Source organism: Dendrobates tinctorius, unplaced genomic scaffold (genome assembly GCF_039654945.1).
Source record: "Dendrobates tinctorius isolate UK_male_01 unplaced genomic scaffold, ASM3965494v1 ptg000162l, whole genome shotgun sequence".
Taxonomy (NCBI): domain Eukaryota; kingdom Metazoa; phylum Chordata; class Amphibia; order Anura; family Dendrobatidae; genus Dendrobates; species Dendrobates tinctorius.
In genome coordinates this window covers 41,541,496-41,566,027 of record NW_027361829.1, presented here as the reverse complement: position 1 = coordinate 41,566,027, position 24,532 = coordinate 41,541,496, and the positions used below count along the sequence as shown (strand labels likewise).

General features: G+C 43.0%; 2 protein-coding genes across 2 annotated transcripts in view; one reads left to right on the top strand and one right to left on the bottom strand.

Moving 5' to 3' along the window:
• Positions 1-24,532, bottom strand: part of LOC141052708 (immunoglobulin kappa light chain-like) — a 47,307-nt gene that overhangs the window by 10,973 nt on the left and 11,802 nt on the right. The window lies entirely within an intron of this gene.
• On the top strand, positions 2,001-3,801 carry LOC141052707 (uncharacterized). The gene is made up of 2 exons (XM_073549975.1): positions 2,001-2,266; positions 2,377-3,801. The coding sequence occupies exon 2, from the start codon at positions 2,612-2,614 to the stop codon at positions 3,533-3,535; it is 924 nt and encodes a 307-aa protein (XP_073406076.1). The 5' UTR covers positions 2,001-2,266; positions 2,377-2,611; the 3' UTR covers positions 3,536-3,801.

Here is a 24,532-nt window from a genome sequence, read left to right as displayed (position 1 = left end):
GGTATTAGTGAAAAGGGGAAGTATTTATATGTAACCCAAAATATAATGACACGTTACTCCTCAAATTATGGTGGTGCCCGGATAAGGGTAACAAATCCTTAATCAATGTGAAAAATTAATCCGGCACTCAAAAGATCAAATGCTGATAATTAATATTTTTATTTTATTTCAGAGGGCATAATCCAAAAAACATGACGTTTCAGTCTATTCATTGACCTTCATCAGTCGGTTTAAGATTGAAGCCCATTAGAAGAGAGAAATCACGGGAGAATCATGAGTAGGTCATAGGAGACAATCTGGTGCAGAAGCGCTGTGCAGTAAGGCTGGTTTCACATTTGCGTTTTTTTGCGCTTGAAAAAAACGCATACGTGCGCATGCGTTTTTTCCCCTATATTTAACATGGGTGCGCATACCTGCGCGCTGGCATGCGCACATATGCGATTTTCATGCGCTGTGTTTTTTTGGGGTGTGCGTTTGTATTTTACAGACGCTACATGTTGCATTTTTGGGTCCTGCAAAAAAGCGCATGCGCACGTATGCGCACGTTTTGCGCTAAAAATGGCCATTATAGCCTATGGATGCGCATACGTGCGCACTGGCATGCGCATGTATGCATTTTTTTAGCGCTGCGTTTTTTGGTGGTGTCCACTTGTTGTACTAGTTATAAACTTCTAAAGTCAAAAAAAAAAAGTCTATATAAAGGAGGTGCCTGCCAAAACTCTGCCACTACTACACTGACAGATTGGAGAGCAGACAGTCACCAAGGAACCCATCTTCTATCAGCGTCAAGAATGTGAGTATATTACATTATATGCCTGTCCTTTTAAATTATGTATGTACTAATGATTTTTATTATTTTTACATGCAGTATGTCTTCAGAATCCGAACATTCCCCATCACGGCAGGAATTGGCGCAAGCAGACCGTGAGGTGATTATTTTCGTGCATCTGGTAAGTATATCTGCTGCTACTCCAAATCTCTTACGTTTTTTTCAACTTTTTTAAGACATCATCATCATCATCTTCTGCGGACGGGACTACTGAGGGCGAAGAGCAGGAGCAGCGAAGCCAAGTCCCGGTGGTGATACGGAATGTATGTATCAAATGATTTGTAATGTTCTTTATTTTTTATCTTCTATTTTTACTCTTTTTTATGTTTCTTTTTTTGTAACTTTTTATTCAATTTAAATTTGATTATTCTAATGAATGTGTTTTGTCTAGGTTCCACAACGGGATGAAGACGTCTACCTGGATAATGAGCAGCTCATCAGCCTGGTCCAGGAGCGTGCGCCGTTGTGGGACAGCCGTGACCGGCTGTACAAGGACAATGTGGTGACCCGGCGGCTATGGAATGAGGTGGCCGCAGCGTTGATAGATGGCTGGGACAGCGCCACAGCATCCTCCAAAAAGGCGTTTAGTGAGTATTTCCCTGCTCTGTATTGTGCCGCAGTGACTGTTGTCCTTGACGGCACTGTTGGGTTTCGTGCTAGGTATATTCTAGCAGGAAACCCAACAGTGTCATCGGGCTCTACAGTGACTGCTTTGAGTATTGTATTGCTATATTGTGCCGCAGTGACTGTTGTCCTTGACGGCACTGTTGGGTTTCGTGCTAGGTATATTCTAGCAGGAAACCCAACAGTGTCATCGGGCTCTACAGTGACTGCTTTGAGTATTGTATTGCTATATTGTGCCGCAGTGACTGTTGTCCTTGACGGCACAGTTGGGTTTCGTGCTAGGTATATTCTAGCAGGAAACCCAACAGTGTCATCGGGCTCTACAGTGACTGCTTTGAGTATTGTATTGCTATATTGTGCCGCAGTGACTGTTGTCCTTGACGGCACTGTTGGGTTTCGTGCTAGGTATATTCTAGCAGGAAACCCAACAGTGTCATCGGGCTCTACAGTGACTGCTTTGAGTATTGTATTGCTATATTGTGCCGCAGTGACTGTTGTCCTTGACGGCACTGTTGGGTTTCGTGCTAGGTATATTCTAGCAGGAAACCCAACAGTGTCATCGGGCTCTACAGTGACTGCTTTGAGTATTGTATTGCTATATTGTGCCGCAGTGACTGTTGTCCTTGACGGCACTGTTTTTTTTTTCCCAACAGTGGACAAAGTCCGAACACGTTGGCGTTCGATCAAGGACCGCTTCAACAGTGATGTTCGTGCTGAGGGCCAGGTTCGCAGTGGATCTGCGTCAAGGACCAGAACTAGATACCGTCACTATCACGCGTTGCAGTTCCTAAGACCGGTCCTTGCCACGAGATCGTAAGTATTATAAATTTTGGGTTTTTATTTTTATTAATCTGTGTTTTTCTAATCCACAGCTGATGCTTCTTGTAAAGGCATGGTAGTAATGATTTTCCTTTCTTCCACAGCACCTGGAGCAGCACCCTGCAACCTGGCCCTGGAGCGGTCCTTCCTCGGACGTCCTCTGACCCGTCCCAGCCATCCGACAGCTATGAAGCACCTTGTAGGTCAGCCACACACACAGCTGGTGACCAGGAAGCTGGGCCATCAGGTGTTCCCCTGTCCCAGGTCTCTGCCACTGGTTATGCGGGCACTACCCGCCAGAGGCAGAGGGCCTTGGACAGGAATGTCTTGCCCGAGTTTATGCATTTGAGCGAGGCCTTTAATTCCAGCCTCAAGTCGCTGTCCGACAGAGTTGAAAGCGGTTTTGCACTCATGGAACGTGGTTTTAACCACTTTGAACACCGCTTCAATTCTGTAGAACAGCGCCTTGACCGTCTGGAGGCCGACCTCAACAGACCAGCACACCATTTTTTTAGTAAGATTGAAAAGGGCATGGCGGAACACCTTAGTCCTGAGCAACAGCTGAATGTGCTGCAGGCCTGCAACAATGCTTTCTTGCAGGCTATGCAGCATAATCGGTACGGTCAGCAGTCAGTGGTGTCATTTCCACCTGTGCCACCATTGACTCGCTTCACCTCACTACCGACTTGTGCTGCATACCACTGCACGGACACCTCTATTCAAAGCCAGGACACCCACCGTTACACCACCACAAGTCTGAGTGCAGCTGGTCACTTCACCGACACCACCATGGCAAGCACTGCTCCTGTCTGGAGCACCACCGCCACTCCCATGCATGCGTGGAGCTCAGCCACCACTAGGCAAACATGGAACAGCCCTGCCGCTACAACAACATGTAGTAGCCCTGCCACCACCACTCCGCAAACCTGGACCATCACTGCCGCCACCAGTCCTCCTGCAAGGACGAGCACTGCCAACCAAGAGCAGCAGCAGCAGCCACCTCAGAAGCAGCAGCAGCCACCTCAGCAGCAGCCACCTCAGCAGCAGCAGCAGCCACCTCAGCAGCAGCAGCACCTCAGCAGCAGCAGCAGCCACCCCAGCAGACGGGGGACCTACACTCAATATTTGCCCCAAGTTCAAGGCAAAATCAATCAAGGCGGGCATTGGGCCAAAGTCGGTCCAGGCACACAAGCCTACGGCGACATGCCATTACAACAAATGTACCTGAACAGATTTCCTCTCCTCCAAGTGTTCCTAGTTTAATTCCCTTAACTGGACTACCTTCCCCCACAAGTTTTGTTGCCCCTTCCCCTCAAACACCGTCTTCAACTGCAAGTGTTGCATATTCCCTGCACACCCCCAAATTGAAACCATCTGCCCCCAAACGCCGGAAAAAATAATTTTTTGGTTTATTTTTGTGATTAAAAATAAATTTACATTTGTGGTTCACCATTACAAAGTTTCATTAATGTTGTTTGCGCCGCTCACACACACTGATGGGTAAATACATGTTAAAAACCAACCCAAGGCCTAGTATAGTCATATGTGAAATAACACGGACTAGTATAGTCATACCAAGGCCTAGTGTAATAACTCGAGTTTTACCAACTTGGATCTGGTTTCATGAAAAACAAACAGTTGAAACTTGTCTAAAAAATAAGTTTCTTTCTTAAAAAGTTTCACCAGTTTGTTTTTTGTGAAACAAGATGCTAGTTGGTAAAAATCGAGTTATTACAGTAGGCCTTGGTATGACTATACTAGGCCGTGGTATTTCACATATGACTATACTAGTAGGCCCAAGGCCTACTATACTCATATTTGAAATACCACGGCCTAGTATAGTCATTCCAAGGCCTAGTGTAATAACTCTAGTTTTAACAACTAGAATCTGGTTTCATGAAAAACAAACTGTTGAAACTTGTCACTATTGCCAGTGCACCCGTCCTACATCAGAAATAAAGTAGGCCGTAAATTGGTCCCTCATTTGGCCAACTTCAACGGATGACCTGAGAGTGTGCTGAGTGAATTCAGGCAATGGGTTAGGAGCATCATCGTCCAGTTCAAAGGTCGGGTGCTCTTTAGCCATCACAAAGTTATGTAGAACCACACAGGCCTTCACCACCTCATCGACTGTTTCAAGTTTAAGTTTGGCCGTGGCATAGGGAAATTAAATTGGTTGCCATACAACCTCCGGCCCATGTCTGAGTTTTTAAAAGCCTGTGAGTCATTACCACGGCCAAATGCTCCAATGTCCACTGCTACAAACATACATCCGGCATCCGCAATGGCCATGAGTACTATTGAAAAGTACTTTTTGTAATTATAGTACTCAGATCCCGTTCTTTTGGGTTTGATGATCCGTATGTGTTTACCATCAACAGCTCCCAAACAGTTGGGAAAATTGCATACTGTCCAGAATTTGTCAGCAATTTCCATCCACTTTTCAGCGGTGGGCAGGGGCAGAAATTCTGGTCAAAGAACATTCCAGAGAGCCCGGCAGGTGTCAGCAACAATTCCAGACAAGGTAGAGATTCCAATACGGTACTGGAAGTGTAGTGAAGATAGGGTTTCTCCAGTCGCCAGGAATCTGTGAACAGACAAAGAAGTAAAATTAATATTTATGTATATTATTTTAAAAAACTATAAAATAAAATATTAGTACATTCACGAAAACTAATTACCCAAGGTTTTGAATACTAAATTTAAAAAAAAAACATCAGACCGCACCCCTTGGTTTAATATTACATACCGTAATGTCACCAGTAGCCGTTCCTCAGGAGGAATCGCACGACGGAGCTGTGTGTCCTGTCTCCGGATGGATTGTTGGACACGAGCAAGCAAATCCCTGAAACTTTCTTGGGACATCCGGATATAATCTATAAATTTCTCCGGGTTTGCCTGGAGCTCGCTGTAGAGGGTGTGGTATGCCCCACGGCTCTCCCGAAGTTCAACAATCGGATGTATCCACATACGCCGCCGCTGCCGTCTTTGCTCCCTCTCTCTCTTCCTTTGTTCATGGCAAGCAACTGCATACGCCTGAGCCATCGCGATGTCCAAATCCAAGTTGAAGTGAAAACTCTTCCAGCGCAGATCCATGGTCACGAGAAGAATCAAGCAAATGTGAAGAATACTGTAGACAGGGTCTATATATTAACATACCACACCCACAATGAAGTCCCATTGGTCTTGTGTGTTGTTGAATGTTTTTTTTTTCTTTTTTGGGGGGTTTTTCCAAAATCTGTAAAAAAACGCAAACGCACAAAAAACGCATACAAACGCACAAAAACGCTGCGTTTTTTTCCTGCATGCGCATAAAAATGCTTGAAAAAAACGCAGAGTTTGTATGCATTTGTATGCATTTTTTCAATGCGTTTTTTTGCGGGAAAAACGCGCTGCAAAAAAAAGCAAGTGTGAAATAGGCCTAACGGGTGGGAGTCGATGAAAAATGCGCATGTTTTTTGGATTATGCCCTCTGAAATAAAATAAAAATATTCATTATCAGCATTTGATCTTTTGAGTGCCGGATTAATTTTTTACATTTATATGTAACCCAGACCAATGGAAACTCTTGGTTCCCATATAATTTAATAATCTAAAGGACAAGTGTAAATAATAGTGATCAAGCCCCAGATTTAATGTAATCTCTCCCAACCCGAACATATATATTAGGAGCAAAAGGAAAAAGATATATCTATAAAATAATAGTCATGTGTGTTCCAGACTGGAACGCACGCCATGACCGCCATCAAAGTGGCCGGAAATACAACAAATAATGCGCCCAAGTGTGGAACGCAAGCTACCGACGAAAAGCCGGAACCGGAAATGACGTGTCCGGACCCGAGCGCTCAGATTGAAAAACAGAGCGGAGATAACTACGCCCCTGCAGCAGGGAGCGGCGCGTCACCATTGACGTGCTACAACATGGAATGTAAACAGAGATAACTCGACCCCTGCCAAAAAGAGTGACATGTCACCGTAAGCGTGCTCCAGCAAGGAGGATATAGAAAAATATCCATTCCCTTATAGCGGTAAATAACGTGTCACTGTGAATATGCTCCAGTTAGAGATGCAAGCATCGTAATATGGCTACTGTTTACATTTTATTTAATTGTGTAATTAAATAAAAACTTTTCAAGTCTTTATTAATTTAGACTTTATTTTGGTTTATTCATATCTGTTTGAGAAGATTTTCATTGTCTCCTATGAATATCCATATTCGCTATTTGAGTATTAAGTGAGTGATTCTCACTAGATTGTTGGTCCACCTATATTTCTATTAATCGATAATGTAATGAATACTAAAAACATGGAGTATATAGTCCGTATTATAATTTTAAAAAAATTCCTTTATTATACATACAAAAGGCATTCACATATGAAAGAATATGTTTCGATACAAAGTCGATTAGCGTAAAGTCTCAGGTAGAAAAATCATATGTATCCCATTCATTACTAGACTGGGGGAGCATTTTAATTTTGTTAGTATATAAAGTATCAGTACTTCAATAACTCATATATAAGGGTGCATGAAAAGATGCTGGAAAAATGCAGACAAATTGTTGTGAGTTTTACCAAAAGAGTAATTAATTATAAAGCATGTCATAGCCAGCATTACCAATGCATCCATACATACATCCATTGAACTATGGCCCTCTGAGGAAGATAAACTTTATTAGGCTTGTTTTCTATAGGCAAAATACGTGAACAAATAGATTTAACTGAATCTGAAAAGTGAAAAAAATGTCAATGAGGTCACAACAAATGTGTTGAGAAAAAAAGATGGCCATTAATTGATGAAGATTTGAGAAGAATCAAACATGAAGTGACCAGGAACCCATTATCCACCAGTGATGTCATATTTCAGAGCTGCAATCTCCCTTGAGTGCCTATAAGTACAAGATCTTCAGTGCTCCACATGACATGGCTATCACAAGGAAGGCTGAAACCCGACCACCAATGAACAAGACATAGAAGTGGAAACGTCAACACTTTCAGTTTTTAGAAGAGACTTTATTCAATTAGTTGCACAGGAAAAAGTCTGCATCTTTCAACAAAACAAATTCTTCATCTGCTGTTGATTTGTTCATTCTGCCTCCCAAAGATCACAGACTTGGCTCACATTTATCCTGCGCTCTATGCTGAAGCACCAGGGCTTCTATGTAAGTCTCTGAAATACGTGATTCAGACAGAACCTACAGATTCCCTACAATGAGGCAGATGGAGGCATTGTGTATGCCGTATTGCCTGTGAGCCGGCAGTATCCATATTTTTAGGCGTGCATAAAAGCACAGCCCGCCACAGTTTTGTGAACTTCTGAAAAGAAGGCCAAAGTTGAACAGAGGCCAGACGGATTCCAGAGTAACGCTGCTGCTTCATGTTAGTGAATGGATCCCTCGGGGGTTTCACCTGAGATTTAGATCCCAAAAGTAAGTTGTCATCATAGAGCGCTGAATAAATGTGATCCAAAATGTTATGCAAAGTAAAATTATCCCAATAAAAGCTTTAACTCAATCCACAAAAAAGCAAGGCCCCACTCAGGTCCGTCATCTGTTAAGTGAAATATAGGGAGCTTCCATGTTACTGGTAGAACAAAGGCTCTGTAAAAAGCGCTATGGCTCCTCACCCCCAAAAGAAATTCAACAATTTCTGCCCTCCCAAATCCATATGCCCCCTCCCTTCTGAGCCCCACAGTGTGCCTAAACCATATGTTTGTAATTTCTATCGCGATGACGGCCCGCCTAATTTATAAGTGCATGTCTGCAGAAGCATGAACCGGGCATAATGTACTGGTCACTACAATGTACTGGTCATTGCAATTTTCACTAAGTAACATCCACTGCGGCTTGTTTCTGGAAAACAATTATAGAGTCAAAAGTATCACTACACCTGTAGATAAATTCCCAGAGAGGTGTAATTTCCAAAATGGGGTCACTTCAGGGGGGATTCTGTTCTTCTGGCATTTAGGGGCTCTGTGTATGAAGTCTGCAAGCTATTCTACAATAATTTATTCTCCAAGAGTCAAATAGCGCTCCTTCCCTCCCGTGTCTCGCAGTGTCGCTAAGCCATAATGTACAGCCACATATGAGATATTGCCATGTTTAGCAGAAATTGTGACACATTTTTGCAAAATTTTTACCCATTTTTCTGTGAGAAAATTTAAAATCTGGGCTAAAATAAATTTTTCGTGGTAAAAATGTAATTATTTTTTCTTCACGCTGCTCTGTGTCTCTGCTGGATGGCAGGCTATATAGTTACATCATACAACAATGGAGCCTGCCATCTAGATGTAGCAGGGCTAGACCCATGATGGGACAAATGGATTCTTATCTTGTCCGCGGACAGGTGAGGAATATTGTTGCTATTTTAATTCTGATACAGGAGACATTGGCTTCTGTGGACTGGCGATGACGTGAGTATGGTTTAATTTAGATTAATTAAAGGAGTCTGTGTCATTATTTCAATTAAGGAATTTATTCTAGGTGTGTGTTTTTTTTATACAATATGACTATGGAGTTACGAATGGGGTTTTTCTTATAGACACATCTCCATTACTAACCTCTGGGATTGATGTCAACTGACAATACAAAGGTGAAATCAACCCCACAACTATCACCCCACTTGCCACGGCACCAAGGCAAGAGGTAAGAGCAAGGCTAAGTGCCAGATGTGGTGCATCTTATGGATGCGCCATTTCTGGGGTGGCTGAGAGCTGATGTTTTTAGTCTGAGAGGGGCCAATATCCATGGCCCCTTCCTAGGCTATTATTATCAGCCTGCAGTTGTCTACGTACCCTTTGCTGGTTATTAAATATAGGGGGACCCTACGTCATCTTTTGGGGTGAATCCCCCATTTTAATAACCAGCAAAAGCCAAGTATAAAGTTGTGAGCCAATATTAATAGCCTGGGAAACTTTATGAATATTGTCTTTTTCCCAGAATATCAACATCAGCCCCCAGCCATTGGCTTTCCCTCTCCTGATTATGAAAATTACAGAGGACTCCCATTTTTTTCACTTACCTTTTTAATTGTCAACAAGAACAATAAGGTCACATGACTTCATAGCTGCTGTTTCTGTTTCCTTGCAAGTGTCAGGGCTGAACTGATGTCCAGCCGCAAATCCGGCACTCAGCACTTTGGTATTCGACTATCTGGCACTGGAGCTACTGTGAGATCTCATGGCTTGAACTCAGTTAACCAGAGTTAAAATCCACCAGGCCTCCTAGCAGCCGCAATGTTAGGAATCTGGGTTCTATAATGCCTATGTGGGAATCCAGATTCACATATTTGTCTCCAGAGGCTAAGTCCTTTGTCCCAGCTTCTGAGCATGCTCACGGGACTAGCTCTCATTGGAGTTCAGGAGTCAGGTGCTCAGGTCCTGCTCCTGATTTGATTGGTTATGCTCAGGGCTCTGGAGATTTCCGGCAGGTCCCGTACGCTATAAAAAGTGCGCATGGCCGCTATGCCATGCGCTAGTATTTTCATACTGCTGCTGTATGTATGGTGATGGATGCTTGGACTTGTGGATGACTTATTATGAAACCCCTTCCCTCTGATATTATGTTTGTGTGAGTGATTGGGCAGCCGCCAGTAGCAGCGCTAGCGCCAGCGCGCTCCAGCCATACTTTTTGCAGCAGCTAAGCGTCCTGCATTGCTCCAGCGTTTTTGCAGCGCCTTGTTTGCAACTATTCACGCCGCGCTGCAGCTGCAGCTTATTTCTGCGTCCGCGGTTGCGACGCCAGCACACCTGTTACCACGGTAGGTATCGGATGTAGTGACATCCTAACTACTCCGGTTTTTGCCTACCACATGTGTGCCGCTGAGTCCCTGTGTTGCTAACAGGCTCAGCGTTACTTTTCTATTTTTTCCTGGAGCAGCTTTGTGCACTTAACAGAGACTGCTTGATTGCACCTGGGTGATATAGTACCCCGTGCACATTACCGCCACAGTGCTCTGTGTCTTCTAGCTGCGGTTTTTCCATCTGCCGCACGGTGGACCCCGGGCAGCGAACACGTTTATTTATATTTTTTTAAGCGTGTTCCGCCGCCGTAACATGCAAGGCCCGAAATCCTCCTATGAAACTTTGAGGCACATTTTAAGGTTACTGAAGTTTCCAGCCACTGGAACACCTGAAGGCTGTTAGCTAAGTTACCTTGGGTGTGTATTTTACTCTACTTGTTAATAAATTTAAAAAAAACAGAGTGGAGTAAAATAAATGACATGGGTCCCCATGTATTTTTGATAACCAGCCAGGCAAAACTGATAGCTGGGGGCTGCAACCCTCAGCTGTCAGTTTCAATAAGGCTGATTATCAAGAATAGAGGGGTCACCAAATCATCATTTTTAATTATTTGATTAAATATTTTTAAAAAATCGGCATGGCGTCCCACCCAATTTTGATAACCAGCCAAGCTAAAGCTGACAGCTGGGCGTCCCACTCATTTTTGTTAACCAGCCAAGCTAAAGCTGACAGCTGGAGGCTATTATTCTCAGGTTGGTAAGGGGCAATGCATTTTGGCCCCCTCAACCTAGAAATAGCAACCTGCAGCCACCCAGAAATGGCACATCTACTAGATCACCAAATTTTCAGAAATAAATGCAAGTTATGTCAAATAAATTTTACCACTGTTGTGAAGTACAATACAGTGCCTTGCAAAAGTATTGGGCCCCATGGAACTTTTCAACCTTTCCCAACATATCATGCTTCAAACATAAAGATACCAAATGTAGATTTTTGGTGAAGAATCAACAACAAGTGGAACGAACACAATTGTGATGTTGAACGAAATTTGTTGGTTATTTTAAATTTTTGTGGAAAGTCAAAACCTGAAAAGTTGAGCGTGCAATATTATTCGGCCCCTTTACTTTCAGTGCAGCAAACCTACTCCAGAAATTCATTGTGGATCTCTGAATGATCCAATGTTGTCCTAAATGACTAATGATGATAAATATAATCCACCTGTGTGTGATCAAGTCTCCGTATAAATGCACCTGCTCTATGATAGTCTCAAGGTTCTGTTTGAAGCACAGAGACTAAGGAACACAATAAGCAGGTCCGTGATACTGTTGTGGAGAAGTTTAAAGTTTTGGAAATCATTTTGTATCCAAATCCAGCTTTAAACATCCCAAGGAGCACTGTGCAAGTGATCATATTAAATTGGAAGGAGTATCATACCACTGCAAATCTACCAAGACACGGCCGACCCTCTAAACTTTCATCTCAAACAAGAAGACTGATCAGAGATGCAGCCAAGAGGCCCATGATCACTCTGGATGAACTGCAGAGATCTACAGCTGAGGTGGGACAGTCTGTCCATAGGACAACAATCAGTCATACATTGCACAAATCTGGCCTTTATGGAAAAGTGGCAAGAAGAAAGCAATTTCTCAAAGATATCTATAAAAAGTGTCATTTAAAGTTTGCAACAAGTCACCTGGGAGACACACCAAACATGTGGAAGAAGGTGCTCTGGTCAGATGAAACCAAAATCGAACTTTTGGGCAACAATGCCAAACGATATGTTTGGCGTTAAGGCAGCACAGCTCATCACCCTGAACACACCATCCCCACCATCAAACATGGTGGTGGCAGCATCATGGTTTGGGCCTGCTTTTCTTCAGCAGAGAAGAAAAATGGTTAAAATTGATGGGAAGATGGATGGAGCCAAATACAGGACCATTCTTGAAGAAAACCTGTTGGAGTCTGCAAAAGACCTGAGACTGGGATGGAGATTTGTCTTCCAACAAGACAATGATCCCAAACATAAAGCAAAATCTACAATGGAATGGTTCACAAATAAACATATCCAGGTGTTAGAATGGCCAAGTCAAAGACCAGACCTGAATCCAAACGAGAATCTGTGGAAAGAGCTGAAAACTGCTGTTCACAAATGATCTCCATCAAACCTCACTGAACTCGAGCTGTTTGCCAAGGAAGAATGGACAAGAATTTCAGTCTCTCGATGTACAAAACTGATAGAGGCATACCCCAAGCGACTTGCAACTGTAATTGCAGCAAAAGGTGGCGCAACAAAGTATCAAGTTCAAGGGGCCGAATAATATTGCTCTCCCCACTTTTCAGTTTTTGAATTTCAACAAAAATTTAAAATAACCAATACATTTCATTCAACTTTACAATTGTGTCCCACTTGTTGTTGATTCTTCACCAAAAATTTACATTTGGTATCTTTATGTTTGAAGGATGATATGTGGGAAAAGGTTGAAAAGTTCCAGGGGGCCAAATACTTTTGCAAGGCACTGTATGTCATGAAAGAACAGTCTCAGAATCAGTGGGATATATTGAAGTGTTCCAGAGTTATTACCTAATAAGCTCCAATCGTTAGCGGACAACATGTCGTGTTTGGAGAGCCCCTGTGTGCCTAAACTTTGGAGCTCCCCCACAAATGCCCCAATTTTGGAAACTAGACCCCCCAAGGAACTTATCTAGATGCATAGTGAGCACTTTGAACCCCCAGGTGCTTCACAGACGTTTATAACGCAGAGCTGTGAAAATAAAAAATCATTTTTTTCCTCAAGAAATGATTTTTTTTACCACAATTTTTTATTTTTACAAGGGTAACAGGAGAAATTTGACCACAAAAGTTGTTGTCCAGTTTGTCCTGAGTACGATGGTACCCCATATGTGGGGGGAACCACTGTTCAGGTACACGTCGGGGCTCGGAAGGGAAGTAGTGACGTTTTGAAATGCCGACTTGATGGAATGGTCTGAAGGCGTCATGCTACATTTGCAGAGCCCCTGATGTGCCTAAACAGTGGAAACCCCCCACAAGTAACCCAATTTTTGAAATTAGACCCCCCAAGGAACTTATCTAGATGTGTGGTGAGCACTTTGAACCCCCAAGTGCTTCACAGAAGTTTATAACGCAGAGCCGTGAAAATAAAAAATATTTTTTTTCCACAAAAATAATTTTTTTAGCCCCCAATTTTATATTTTCCCAAGGATAACATGAGAAATTAGACCCCCAAAGTTGTGCAATTTTTCCTGAGCACGCTGATACCCCATATGTGGGGGTAAACCACTGTTTGGGCACACGTCGGGGCTCGGAATTGAGGGAGCACTGATTGACTTTTTGAACACAAAATTGGCTGGAATAAATGGTGGCACCATGTCACATTTGGTGACCCCGTAATGTGCCTAAACAGTGGAAACCCCTCAATTCTAACTCCAACCCTAACCCCAACACATCCCTAACCCTAATCCCAACCCTAATCATAACCTTAACCACAACCCTAACCCCAACACACCCCTAACCCTAATCCTATCCCTAATCACAACCCTAACCACAACCCTAACCCCAACACACCCCTAACCCAAATCCCAACTCTAACCCTAACCACAAGCCTAACCCTAATCCCAACTCCAACCCACCCCTAACCCTAATCTTAACCCTAATTCCAACCCTAACCCTAATTCCAACCCTAATCCCAACCCTAATTCCAATCCTAACCCTAATTCCAACCCTAACCCTATTTCTAACCTTAATTCCAACCCTAACCCTAATTCCAACCCTAACCCTATTTCTAACCCTAACCCTAATTCCAACCCTAACCCTAATTTGAACCCTATTCTCTATATATAAAAATGAATGTGTGTGTGTGTATCACCAACCAATCACGAAGCATCTTTCATTTCACCAGAGCTGGTTAAAAGAAGCTGAGCTGTGATTGGTTGCTATGACCAACAGTTTTCCCACTTGACAATACCTCAGCAGACACTGACATGGTGGGAGAAATATAGCATCTTTGGGAACATAAGCTCCCAGCCATTGTCTGCCCCCCTGAAAGAAGCACAGAGCACATGAAAGAAATGAATCCCCCCTCCTGTGCCCATATACCATCACACATCCTCCATCCTATAGGCACATCTTCCCTTTTAAAGGGATCATTGATATGGAAGGGTTTTGACCCCAGGTCTCTCTTAAAGGGATCCCCAGTATGGAAGTTAGGACCGTTCCACTCAGCTCTGTGGTTCTGACCCCAGGGCCTCTTAAGGGGATCATTGATATGGAATTTAGGGCAAATCCACTCTGCGCTTTGGTACTGACCCCAGGCCCTTCTTAAAGGGATCTCCGATATGGAAGTCAGGGCAAATCCATCCAGCGCTTTAATTCTGACCCTAGGCCTCTCTTAAAGGGATCCCCAGTATGGAAGTCAGGACAATTTCCTTCAAATGCTCTAGTACTGACCACAGGCTCTCTTAAAGGGATCTCCTGTATGGAAGTTAGGGCAAATCCCTTGGCGCTCTGATTCTGACCCCACGGTTCTATTAAAGGGATCATTGGTATGCAAGTCAGGTCAAATCCACTCAGCGCTCTGGTTCCGATCCCAGGCTCTCTTAAAGGGATCTCCAGTATGGAAGTTAGGGCAAATCCACTCAGCGCTCTAGTTCTGACCCAAGTCCCCTCTTAAAGGGATCCTCGGTACGGAAGTGAGGGAAAATCCACTCTACACTTTGGTACTGACCTCAGGCCTCTCTTAAAGGGATCTCCGGTATGGAAGTTAGGGTAAATCCCTCAGCGCTCTGATTCTCACCCCAGGCTTCTATTAAAGGGATCATTGGTATGGAAGTCAGGGCAAATCCACTCAGTGCTCTGGTTCTGACGCCGGGCCTCTCTTAAAGGGAACCCCAGTATGGAATTTAGGACCGTTCCACTCAGCGCTCTGGTTCTGTCTCCAGGCTGAGAGGATGATGTGGGATATTAGTGGTAGTTGTCTGGTGGCTCTGGCTGATGGGACGATGTGGGATATTATGAGTAGTAGTCCGGTAGCTCTGGCTGACGGGCTGATGTTGGATATTATAGTGAATGTGGCTATGCGGAATGGGCGGGGCTATACACTCAGCTTTATATATATATAGATAAAATTATTATAATTTGTTATAACTAACCGTAGTTAGTTACTATGCCCTGGCGACGCCAGGCTCTTCAGCTAGTGTGGAATAAAAAGCAGTTAAACTGGCAGATTGGTCTGGAATTAAATGTAAGCAGCATGGCCAATGAGCTCTCCCCTGTTCTAGCATGTCTAATTATACTTCATTTTCCTTATTAGAAAGGGTGCCTCACCGCTGAGGATGTTCCATTCTCGCTGTATTAGGGTATTAATCCCATCCTAAGGATTTTGGTCAGTTCGAATTACAAATGCCATAGCGGGATGATGGTGACAAAAAAAAAAATTTACAAATGCCAATAAGAAATCTACCACTATACAGTCACCATATGATGGTATTATCTGATTTGGTATTTTTTCGTGATTCTTTTTCAGTACCTGCACGGTCATCTGCTCAGGTTCCCCTTTACCAACTACTGTATGATTAAGGTGTGAAACCTTAGTTGTAAATATGGTTACCTAGGTTAGCATAAGAAATAGAAAAAGTGTCAATTCAGCTCACCCCTCCTATGTTAGGGCGTAGTCAGACGGCTGTATAAATCGGACCAAGATCGGTGCTCAATGCACAAGGATAAGTTGTTGGAATAATGCTTACTATTATATGTATTGCATCACCTACTATTTACTATTGTTTAATAGTGGATGACTTTCTGTCTCCAGCAGTAGTGTTGTATTGCCAATAATACATTGTTAAAAAAAGAACCATTAAGTTCCTGTTCACTGTGGGTGTAGCTGGAGCACATTTTACTTTCACTTTGTAAGCTGACAGACAAGATGCTAAGATCCTAAGCTGTAAAGGCCCCGATACACATAACGATGTCCCAGCGATCCCACCAACGATCCGATGTGGATGGGATCGCTGGGATATCGTTAAGTTGATCGCTGGTGAGCTGTCACATAGACAACCCCTCCAGCGATCAGGACCAGCGAGCAAGCTAGTTTCCAATGTAAACATCGGGTATCTAAGAGCCGCGCAGCTCTTGGATACCCACTGTTTACCTCGGAAACCAGCGTGTACGCTGGTATCTATGGTAAACAGTGGGTTTCTAAGAGCCGCGCGGCTCTTGGATACCCGCTTTTTACCCTGGAAACCAGTGTGCACGCTGGTATCTAAGGTAAACAGAGAGTTTCTAAGAACCATGCGGCTCTTAGATACCCGATGTTTACATTGGAAACCAGCGTCCAGCGTCGCTGATCACTGGTCTCTCGCTGCCACAGCGATGCGCGCTGGCCAGCCGGAGACCAGCGATCAAAAAACGGCCCAGGACGATAGTGCACAATCAGCGATACCCGGCGGGGGGGCCGGTCGCTGATCCCCGTCACACACAGCGATCTCGCTAGCGAGATCATTGTGTGTGACGGGGCCTTAAGAAATACCAGTTGTAAGCTGTGTTATCTTTGTCCCTAAATAAACATATATTCACTGTTGAACGGATGGACTGTGCAAAGATTAAACTGCTGCCAGGAAACTTCTAGGGTAGTCTGTAGTCTGGATGTGGTGTACAGAGTATACTCTGGTCTGGCTTCCAGATCAAATGGCTCTCAATGGTCCAAAATGGCATGGTCTCCAGCAACAAAGGAAAGTAGTTAAAAGTTGCCTTTAATAATATAGTATAACATGATAGGAAAACATACGCGTTTCGGTTAGATTAAGGGTTTTTCTACCCGAAACGCGTAAGAATTATGCTTTTTTAATATGTGCACATTCTGCTAATTTTTTATATACTACATGATTAAAAGGAACCTGTCACCAGAAAAAACGCTATGCTCACATCCAGTGCCGCCTCCATGACTGAAACCGGAGCGCTGCCAGGGAGGATAAAGTTCATTTTCTGCCTTGCACCATTCAGCTAAGTGCCGGCATCAGGCAGGTTAATAACACTATTAACCTGCAGATTGTCCCCATATCTGGAGGATAATAATGTTTTTTCTGGTGACCGATTCCCCTTAAAGGCTAAGTTTTAACTGCTTACCTAATTTAGTGGCTCAGTTACATGTTCTCCCTTCCCTTGTGCTGAACCTATAGCTATGCCTCCGTTTAAGATTATTGATGTGTCAGACAAGTGTTGGGACCTGGTCTACCCTCCCATCACCATACTGGATGAATTTACTGCACTATTGAATCCTGAAATCCTGAACATATACATTTGAGGATGATTGTGAACTCCATAAAGCAAACATTAAGTCCCACCATTAAAATGGAAAGAAAAATCAGAGTCAGCAGGCTCAGGTATGAACACAATGCTCGTAATCCTGCAACCTAGTTGTGGATGATCTCAAGTGAGCCACCGGATCTTGTAGGATGATCAACAAGAGATTCTATCTGTGAAAAGATGGACTATTCTCTCACATAAATGATCATTGCTCTGACAGGAGAGAACCAACAGTATTCCATGGGTGGAAAATTCAAGAAAGGGGTGCCAACAGGAAAATATAAGGTCATTTTAAATGCACCCGAGACAGAAATATCTAAAAAAAAATCTGTAACGTATTGGAATATAAAAATATTTAAAGAAGGAAGGAAACCGTTGATTAAAGTAGCCAGTAGAACTTTCTACTCTGCTTGTGAGGGAAGAAGAAGAGCCCCTGTAGTAGCTAAGGAGGCTCTTTTTACAGGGAATGTAATTGACACCTATATTTCAGCTGCCAGCGTGGGAAGGAGACTGATTATTTACAGAGCCTGCTCCCAGCAGCACAAATTTGAAGTAACACCAACAGGGACACACAGTACAAAGAGTAGATTTAACCCCTTCACTACCAAGGGTGGTTTGCACGTTAACTACCGGGCCAATTTTTACAATTCTGACCACTGTACCTTTATGAGGTCATCACTCTGGAACGCTTCTATGGATCCCGGTGATTCTGACATTGTTTTCTCGTGACATATTGTACTTCATGTTAGTGGTAAAATTGCATTCAAATAACTTGCGTTTATTTGTGAAAAAAACAGAAATTTGGCGAAAATTTTGAAAATTTCGCAATTTTCCAACTTTGAATTTTTATGCCCTTAAATCACAGCGATACGGCACACAAAAAACTTAATACATAACATTTCCCACATGTTTACTTTACATCAGCACAGTTTTGGAACCAAAATTTTTTTTTGTTAGGAAGTTATAAGGGTTAAAAATTGACCAGCGATTTCTCATTTTTGCAACACCATTTTATTTTTAGGGACCACTTCACATTTGAAGCCACTTTGAGGGGTCTATATGATAGAAAATACCCAAAAGTGACACCATTCTAAAAACTGCACCCCTTAAGGTGCTTAAAACCACATTCAAGAAGTTTATTAACCCTTTAGGTGCGTCACAGGAATTTTTTGAATATTAAAAAAAAAATGAACATTTAACTTTTTTTCACAAAAAAAATACTTCAGGTTCAATTTTCTTTATTTTACCAAGGGTAACAGGAGAAATTGGACTGCAAGACTTATTGTGCAATTTGTCCTGAGTACGCTGATACCTGATATGTGGGGGGGAACCACTGTTTCGGCGCATGGCAGAGCTCAGAATGGAAGGAGCGCCGTTTGACTTTTTCAATGCAAAATTGGCTGGAATTCAGATCGGACGCCATGTCACGTTTGGCGAGCCCCTGATGTACCTAAACAGTGGAAACCCCCCCAAGTGACCCCATTTTGGAAACTAGACCCCCCAAGGAACTTATCTAGATATGTGGTGAGAACTTTGAACCCACAAGGGCTTCACAGAAGTTTATAACGTACAGCGGTACAATTAAAAAATCATATTTTTTCCACAAAAATGATCTTTTCACCCCCAATTTTTATTTTTCCAAGGGTAACAGGACCCTAAAAGTTATTGTGCAATTTGTCCTGAGTACGCTGATACCCCATATGTGGGTGTAAATGACTATTTGGGCGCATAGCAGAGCTCGGAAGGGAAGCAGCACCATTTGACGTTTTTGGCTAGAATTGAGATCGGACACCATGTCGCGATTGGAAAACCCCTGATGTACCAAAACAGTGGAAACCCCCCACAAATGACACCATTTTGGAATCTAGACCCCCCAAGGAACTTATCTAGATGTGTGGTGAGAACTTTGAACCCCCAAGGGCTTCACAGAAGTTTATAACGTACAGCAGTACAATTAAAAAATCATATTTTTTCCACAAAAATGATCTTTTCACCCTCAATTCTTATTTTTCCAAAAGTAACAGGACCCTAAAAGATATTGTGCAATTTATCCTGAGTACGCTGATACCCCACATGTGGGGGTAAACCACTATTTGGGCGTATGGCAGAGCTCGGAAGGGAAGCAGCGCCATTTGACGTTTTTGGCTGGAATTGAGATCGGACACCATGTCGCGTTAGGAAAGCCCCTGATGTACCAAAACAGTAGAAACCCCCCACAAATGACACCATTTTGGAAACTAGACCCCCCAAGGAACTTATCTAGATGTGTGGTGAGCACTTTGAACCCCCCAGTGCTTCACTGAAGTTTATAACGTCCGGGCGTGAAAATAAAAAAATCGTATTTTTTCCACAAACATGATCTTTTAGTCCCCATTTTTTTATTTTCCCAAGGGTAACAGGAGAAATTGGACCTCAAAAGTTGTTGTCCAATTTGTCCTGAGTACGCTGATACCTCATATGTGGGAGAAAACTACTGTATGGGCACACGTCGGGGCTCGGAAGGGAAGTAGTGACGTTTTGGAATGCAGACTTTGATGGAATGGTCTGCGGGTGTCATGTTGCGTTTGGAGAGCCCCTGATGTACCTAAACAGTGGAAATCCCCCACAAGTGACCCCATTTTGGAAACTAGACCCCCTAATTAACTTATCTAGATGTGTGGTGAGCACTTTGAACCCCCCAGTGCTTCACAGAAGTTTATAACGACCGGGCGTGAAAATAAAAATATCGTATTTTTTCAACAAACATCATCTTTTAGTCCCCATTTTTTTTATTTTCCCAAGGGTAACAGGAGAAATTGGACCCCAAAAGTTGTTGTCCAATTTGTCCTGAGTACGCTGATACCTCATATGTGGGAGAAAACTACTGTATGGGCACACGTCGGGGCTCGGAAGGGAAGTAGTGACGTTTTGGAATGCAGACTTTGATGGATTGGTATGCGGGTGTCATATGCGTTTGGAGAGCCCCTAATGTACCTAAACTATTGAAACTCCCCACAAGTGACCCCATTTTGGAAACTAGACCCCCCACCGAGCTTATCTAGATGTGTGGAGAGCACTTTGAACCCCCAAGTGCTTCACAGAAGTTTATAACGCCTGGGCGTGAAAATAAAAAAAACATTTTTTTCCGCAAAATTATATTTTTGCCCCCAATTTTTTATTTTCCTAAGGGTAACAGGAGAAATTGGACCCCAAAAGTTGTTTTGTAATTTGTCCTGAGTAGGCTGATACCCTACATGTGGGGGTAAAACACTGTTTGGGCACATGGCAGAGCTTGGAAGGGAAGGAGCACCATTTGACTTTTTCAACGCAGAATTGGCTGGAATTGAGATCAGACGCCATGTTGCCTTTGGAGAGCACCTGATGTGCCCAAACAGTGGAAACCCCCAATTATAACTCCAACCCGAACCTCAACACACCCCTAACCCTAATCTGAGCCCTAGCCCTAACCCTAGCCCTAACCCTAGCCCTAACCCTAACCCTAACCCTAGCCCTAACCCTAGCCCTAACCCTAACCCTAGCCCTAACCCTACCCTAACCCTAACCCTAGCGGGAAAATGGAAATAAATACATTTTCTTTTAGTTTTATTATTTTTCCCTAACTAAGGGGGTGATAACGGGGGGTTTGATTTACGATTTATGGCGGTTTTTATGTTTGGCGGCTGTCGCACGCTAAAAGACGCTTTTTATTGTAAAATAGTTTTTGCATCACCACATATTGTGAGCTATAATTTTTCCGTATTTTGACCCACCGAGTCATGTGAGGTCTTATTTTTTGCGGGACGAGTTGACGTTTTTATTGGTACCATTTTCGGGCACGTGACATTTTTTGATCGCTTTTTATTCCGATTTTTGGGACGCAGAATGAACAAAAACCAGCGTTTCATGAATTTCTTTTGGGGGGGTGCGTTTACACCGTTCCGCGTGCGGTAAAATTGATAAAGCGGTTTTATTCTTCGGGTCAGTACGGTTACAGCGATACCTCATTTAGGTCGTTTTTTTATGTTTTGTCGGTTTTTTGCAATGAAAACTATTTTATATAAAAAATAATTATTTTTGTATCGCTTTATTCTGCAAGCTATAACTTTTTTATTTTTTTGCGGATGATGCTGTATGGTGGATCGTTTTTTGCGGGACAAGATGTCGTTTTCAGCGGTACCATGCATATTTATATGCGTCTTTTTGATCGCGCGTTATTGCACTTTTTGTTCGGTGGTATGATAATAAATCATTATTTTTTGCTTCGTTTTTTATTTTTATTTTTTAAGGGGTTCGCTAAAGGGGTTAACTAATGGGACAGTTTTATAGGGCAGGTCATTACGGACGCGGCGATACCAAATATGTGTACTTTTATTGTTTTTGTTTTTTTTATTTTGAAAAAATGGATTTATTGGGGAATATTTTTTTTTTTTACTGATTTATTTAGCGATTTTTTTTTAATTATTTTTAACACTTTTTTTTTTTTTTTTTTTTACTTTATTACCTTGTCCCAGGTGGGACATCACTGTCCTGTGACAGATCGCTGATCTGTCACATCACAGATCACTGTGACAGATCAGCGATCTGTCACAGGCACTGCTGCAGACTTCCTCATGCCTGCGCTTTGCAGGCAGTGAGGAAGTCAGCTCCCTGCAGGCCCCCGTCGCCATCTTGGATCCGGGGGCCTGTAGGGAAAGAGCCCCCCGCAGCAGCGCTGCACATTGCGCTGCCGTGGGGGGCTCAGGGAAGCACGGAGGGAGCCCCCTCCCTGCCGATGCTTCCCTTTAACCCCCGGTACACCGCGATCGCGTTTGATCGCGGTGTGCAAGGGGTTAACGTGTCGGTGGCGGTCCGTGACCGCCCCTGACACATTGTGCCGGGTGTCAGCTATGATAATTAGCTGACACTCGGCCGCGATCAGCGGCGCTCACCACGTGGGCGCCGCTGATCGCGATGACGTAATATTCCGTCCATGGTAATTAGGTCCATGGACACATGGACGGAATATTACGTCAATTGTAGGTAAGGGGTTAAAAGATACTTTTTATACAAAAATATCTACAGACTTTTTAGCACAGCTATAAACAGCCACCCAGGAGTTTTGGTATGAAAATGATTTATGGGATAACCCCCTTTAATCGGCTATTTTGCAGATATCCGAGTGCACCAACATCATGAGAACACAAAGCAGGAAGAAAATATTCTTTATGTAAGAATTGTGTGAAGTCATGGACTTTGATGTAGGAGGGGGATTTAATTTTCAAGCAAACTGGAGAGGGGAAGGAAGGTGTAAGGAAGTTCTTAAATAGCTGCACTGGCTGGTGCTGATAGATGTATACAGAAAGGGAGACAATATGACTTCCTTTAGAAGGAGGACATTTCTAATAATCATATACTGTATACACAGTATATATATATATATATATATATATATATATATATATATATATATATTCAAGCGTTTTCGTATTAATATTTCTTGCTAGCATTGAACTCACTAGTGTATTTATTTCTCATTTTAAAAGCATATTATATGGCAAAATCAATATTACGCTGAACCTTATGTTTTGGACATTCAGACCCAATAAGTATTAAAACAGGTGGCTCTAAAACTAGCTACACACATTAAATACTTGGCAGCCTGCAGGTATTTCTCTAACTCCCCATACACATACATGCATGGCTCCCTGATGAAGGAATCCGTAGCAATTCCGAAATGCGTTGGATTTTTGTCTCCTTTTGCACATCGTAGCTGATCTGGGCACCACGTGACCGCGCAAGTCACGTGACCGAATATGTCACGCAGGTCCTGCCAGCGTCCACCGCCAATACTTAGTGAGCGCCCACCACCGGCCGGGGCGGCCCTCTAGGACTATTCTCCTCTCATCCTTGGATTAACTTAAAGGTTTGAAAGATAAGTACTAAATATCCTACCATCACATACTCTATATTATATCAGCTGAAGGTATTGGACTTGACTAAGTCTTTGCTGCTACTAACGCTCATTTATTCCTCTGGGCCTACCAACACTACTAAGGCTAGTTTCACACTTGCTTTTTTTTGCAGCGCGTTTTTCCCGCAAAAAAACGCATTAAAAAAACGCATACAAAAGCATACAACTGCTGCGTTTTTTTCAAGCATTTTTATGAGCATGCATGAAAAAAACGCAGCGTTTTTATGCGTTTGTATGCGTTTTTAGTGCGTTTTTACCGCGTTTGCGTTTTTTTCCAACATTAGGTGGCCCCTCACACTAACCCAAACCATGACTTTACTAACCCTAACCCTAACCCTAACCCTGACCCTAACCCTAACCCTAACTAACCCTAACCCTAACCCTAACTAACCCTAACCCTAACCCTAACCCTGACCCTAACCCTTAACCAAACCATACTTAACCCTAACCCAAACCCTAAACCCTAACTAACCCTAACCCTAACTAACCCCAACCCTGACCCTGACCCTAACCCTAATCCTAAACCTCTTTAACTAACCCTAACTCTAACCCAAACCCCTATATTCCATGGTTAAAAAAAAAAACGCTTGTGCAAAAAAACGCATACATAAGCATGCCAATGAGCACATATGCGCACCCATAGGCTATAATGGCCTTTTTTAGCGCAAAACGTGCGCATATGTGGGCATGCGCTTTTTTGCAGGGCCAAAAAATGCAACATGCTGCGTCTGGAAAATACCAACGCACACCCCAAAAAAACGCAGCGCATGAAAATCGCATACATGCGCATGCCAATGCGCAGGTATGCGCACCCATGTTAAATATAGGGGAAAAAACGCATGCGCAGGTATGCGTTTTTTTCCAGCGCTAAAAAACGCAAATGTGAAACCAGCCTAACACCTTAGTTACACTGCCATTAGCACCTTGATTTATTCTCTTATGCTTGTTTGCACAATTTTATACTTTGCAGCGCATAATTGCAATCTTAGCACCTTAGCGCTGTTTCTGAACTATTTAGTATTTAAAATATACAGTATCTAGCACATCCTGCACTTTAAGGTACCATCTGCTTATTTGCACAAGCTGCCGAATTACGCGGTCAGTGGTCTTCACCTAGGCGTATATTTTGTTATATTTATCTGTTGTTTTATATTATACATCCTCTACCATGGGAGGTTTGTAAGTGCTTTTTTACTAGTTTCTCTTATTTCCCCAATATAGTTCGCCATATTGCTTTTACATTTGACCCATCAACTGGCACTTTATATGTGAACA

What these genes read in the sequence shown, in the direction of transcription:
- LOC141052707 (XM_073549975.1), top strand. Translation starts at nt 2,612, where the DNA reads ATGCATTTGAGCGAGGCCTTTAATTCCAGCCTCAAGTCGCTGTCCGAC.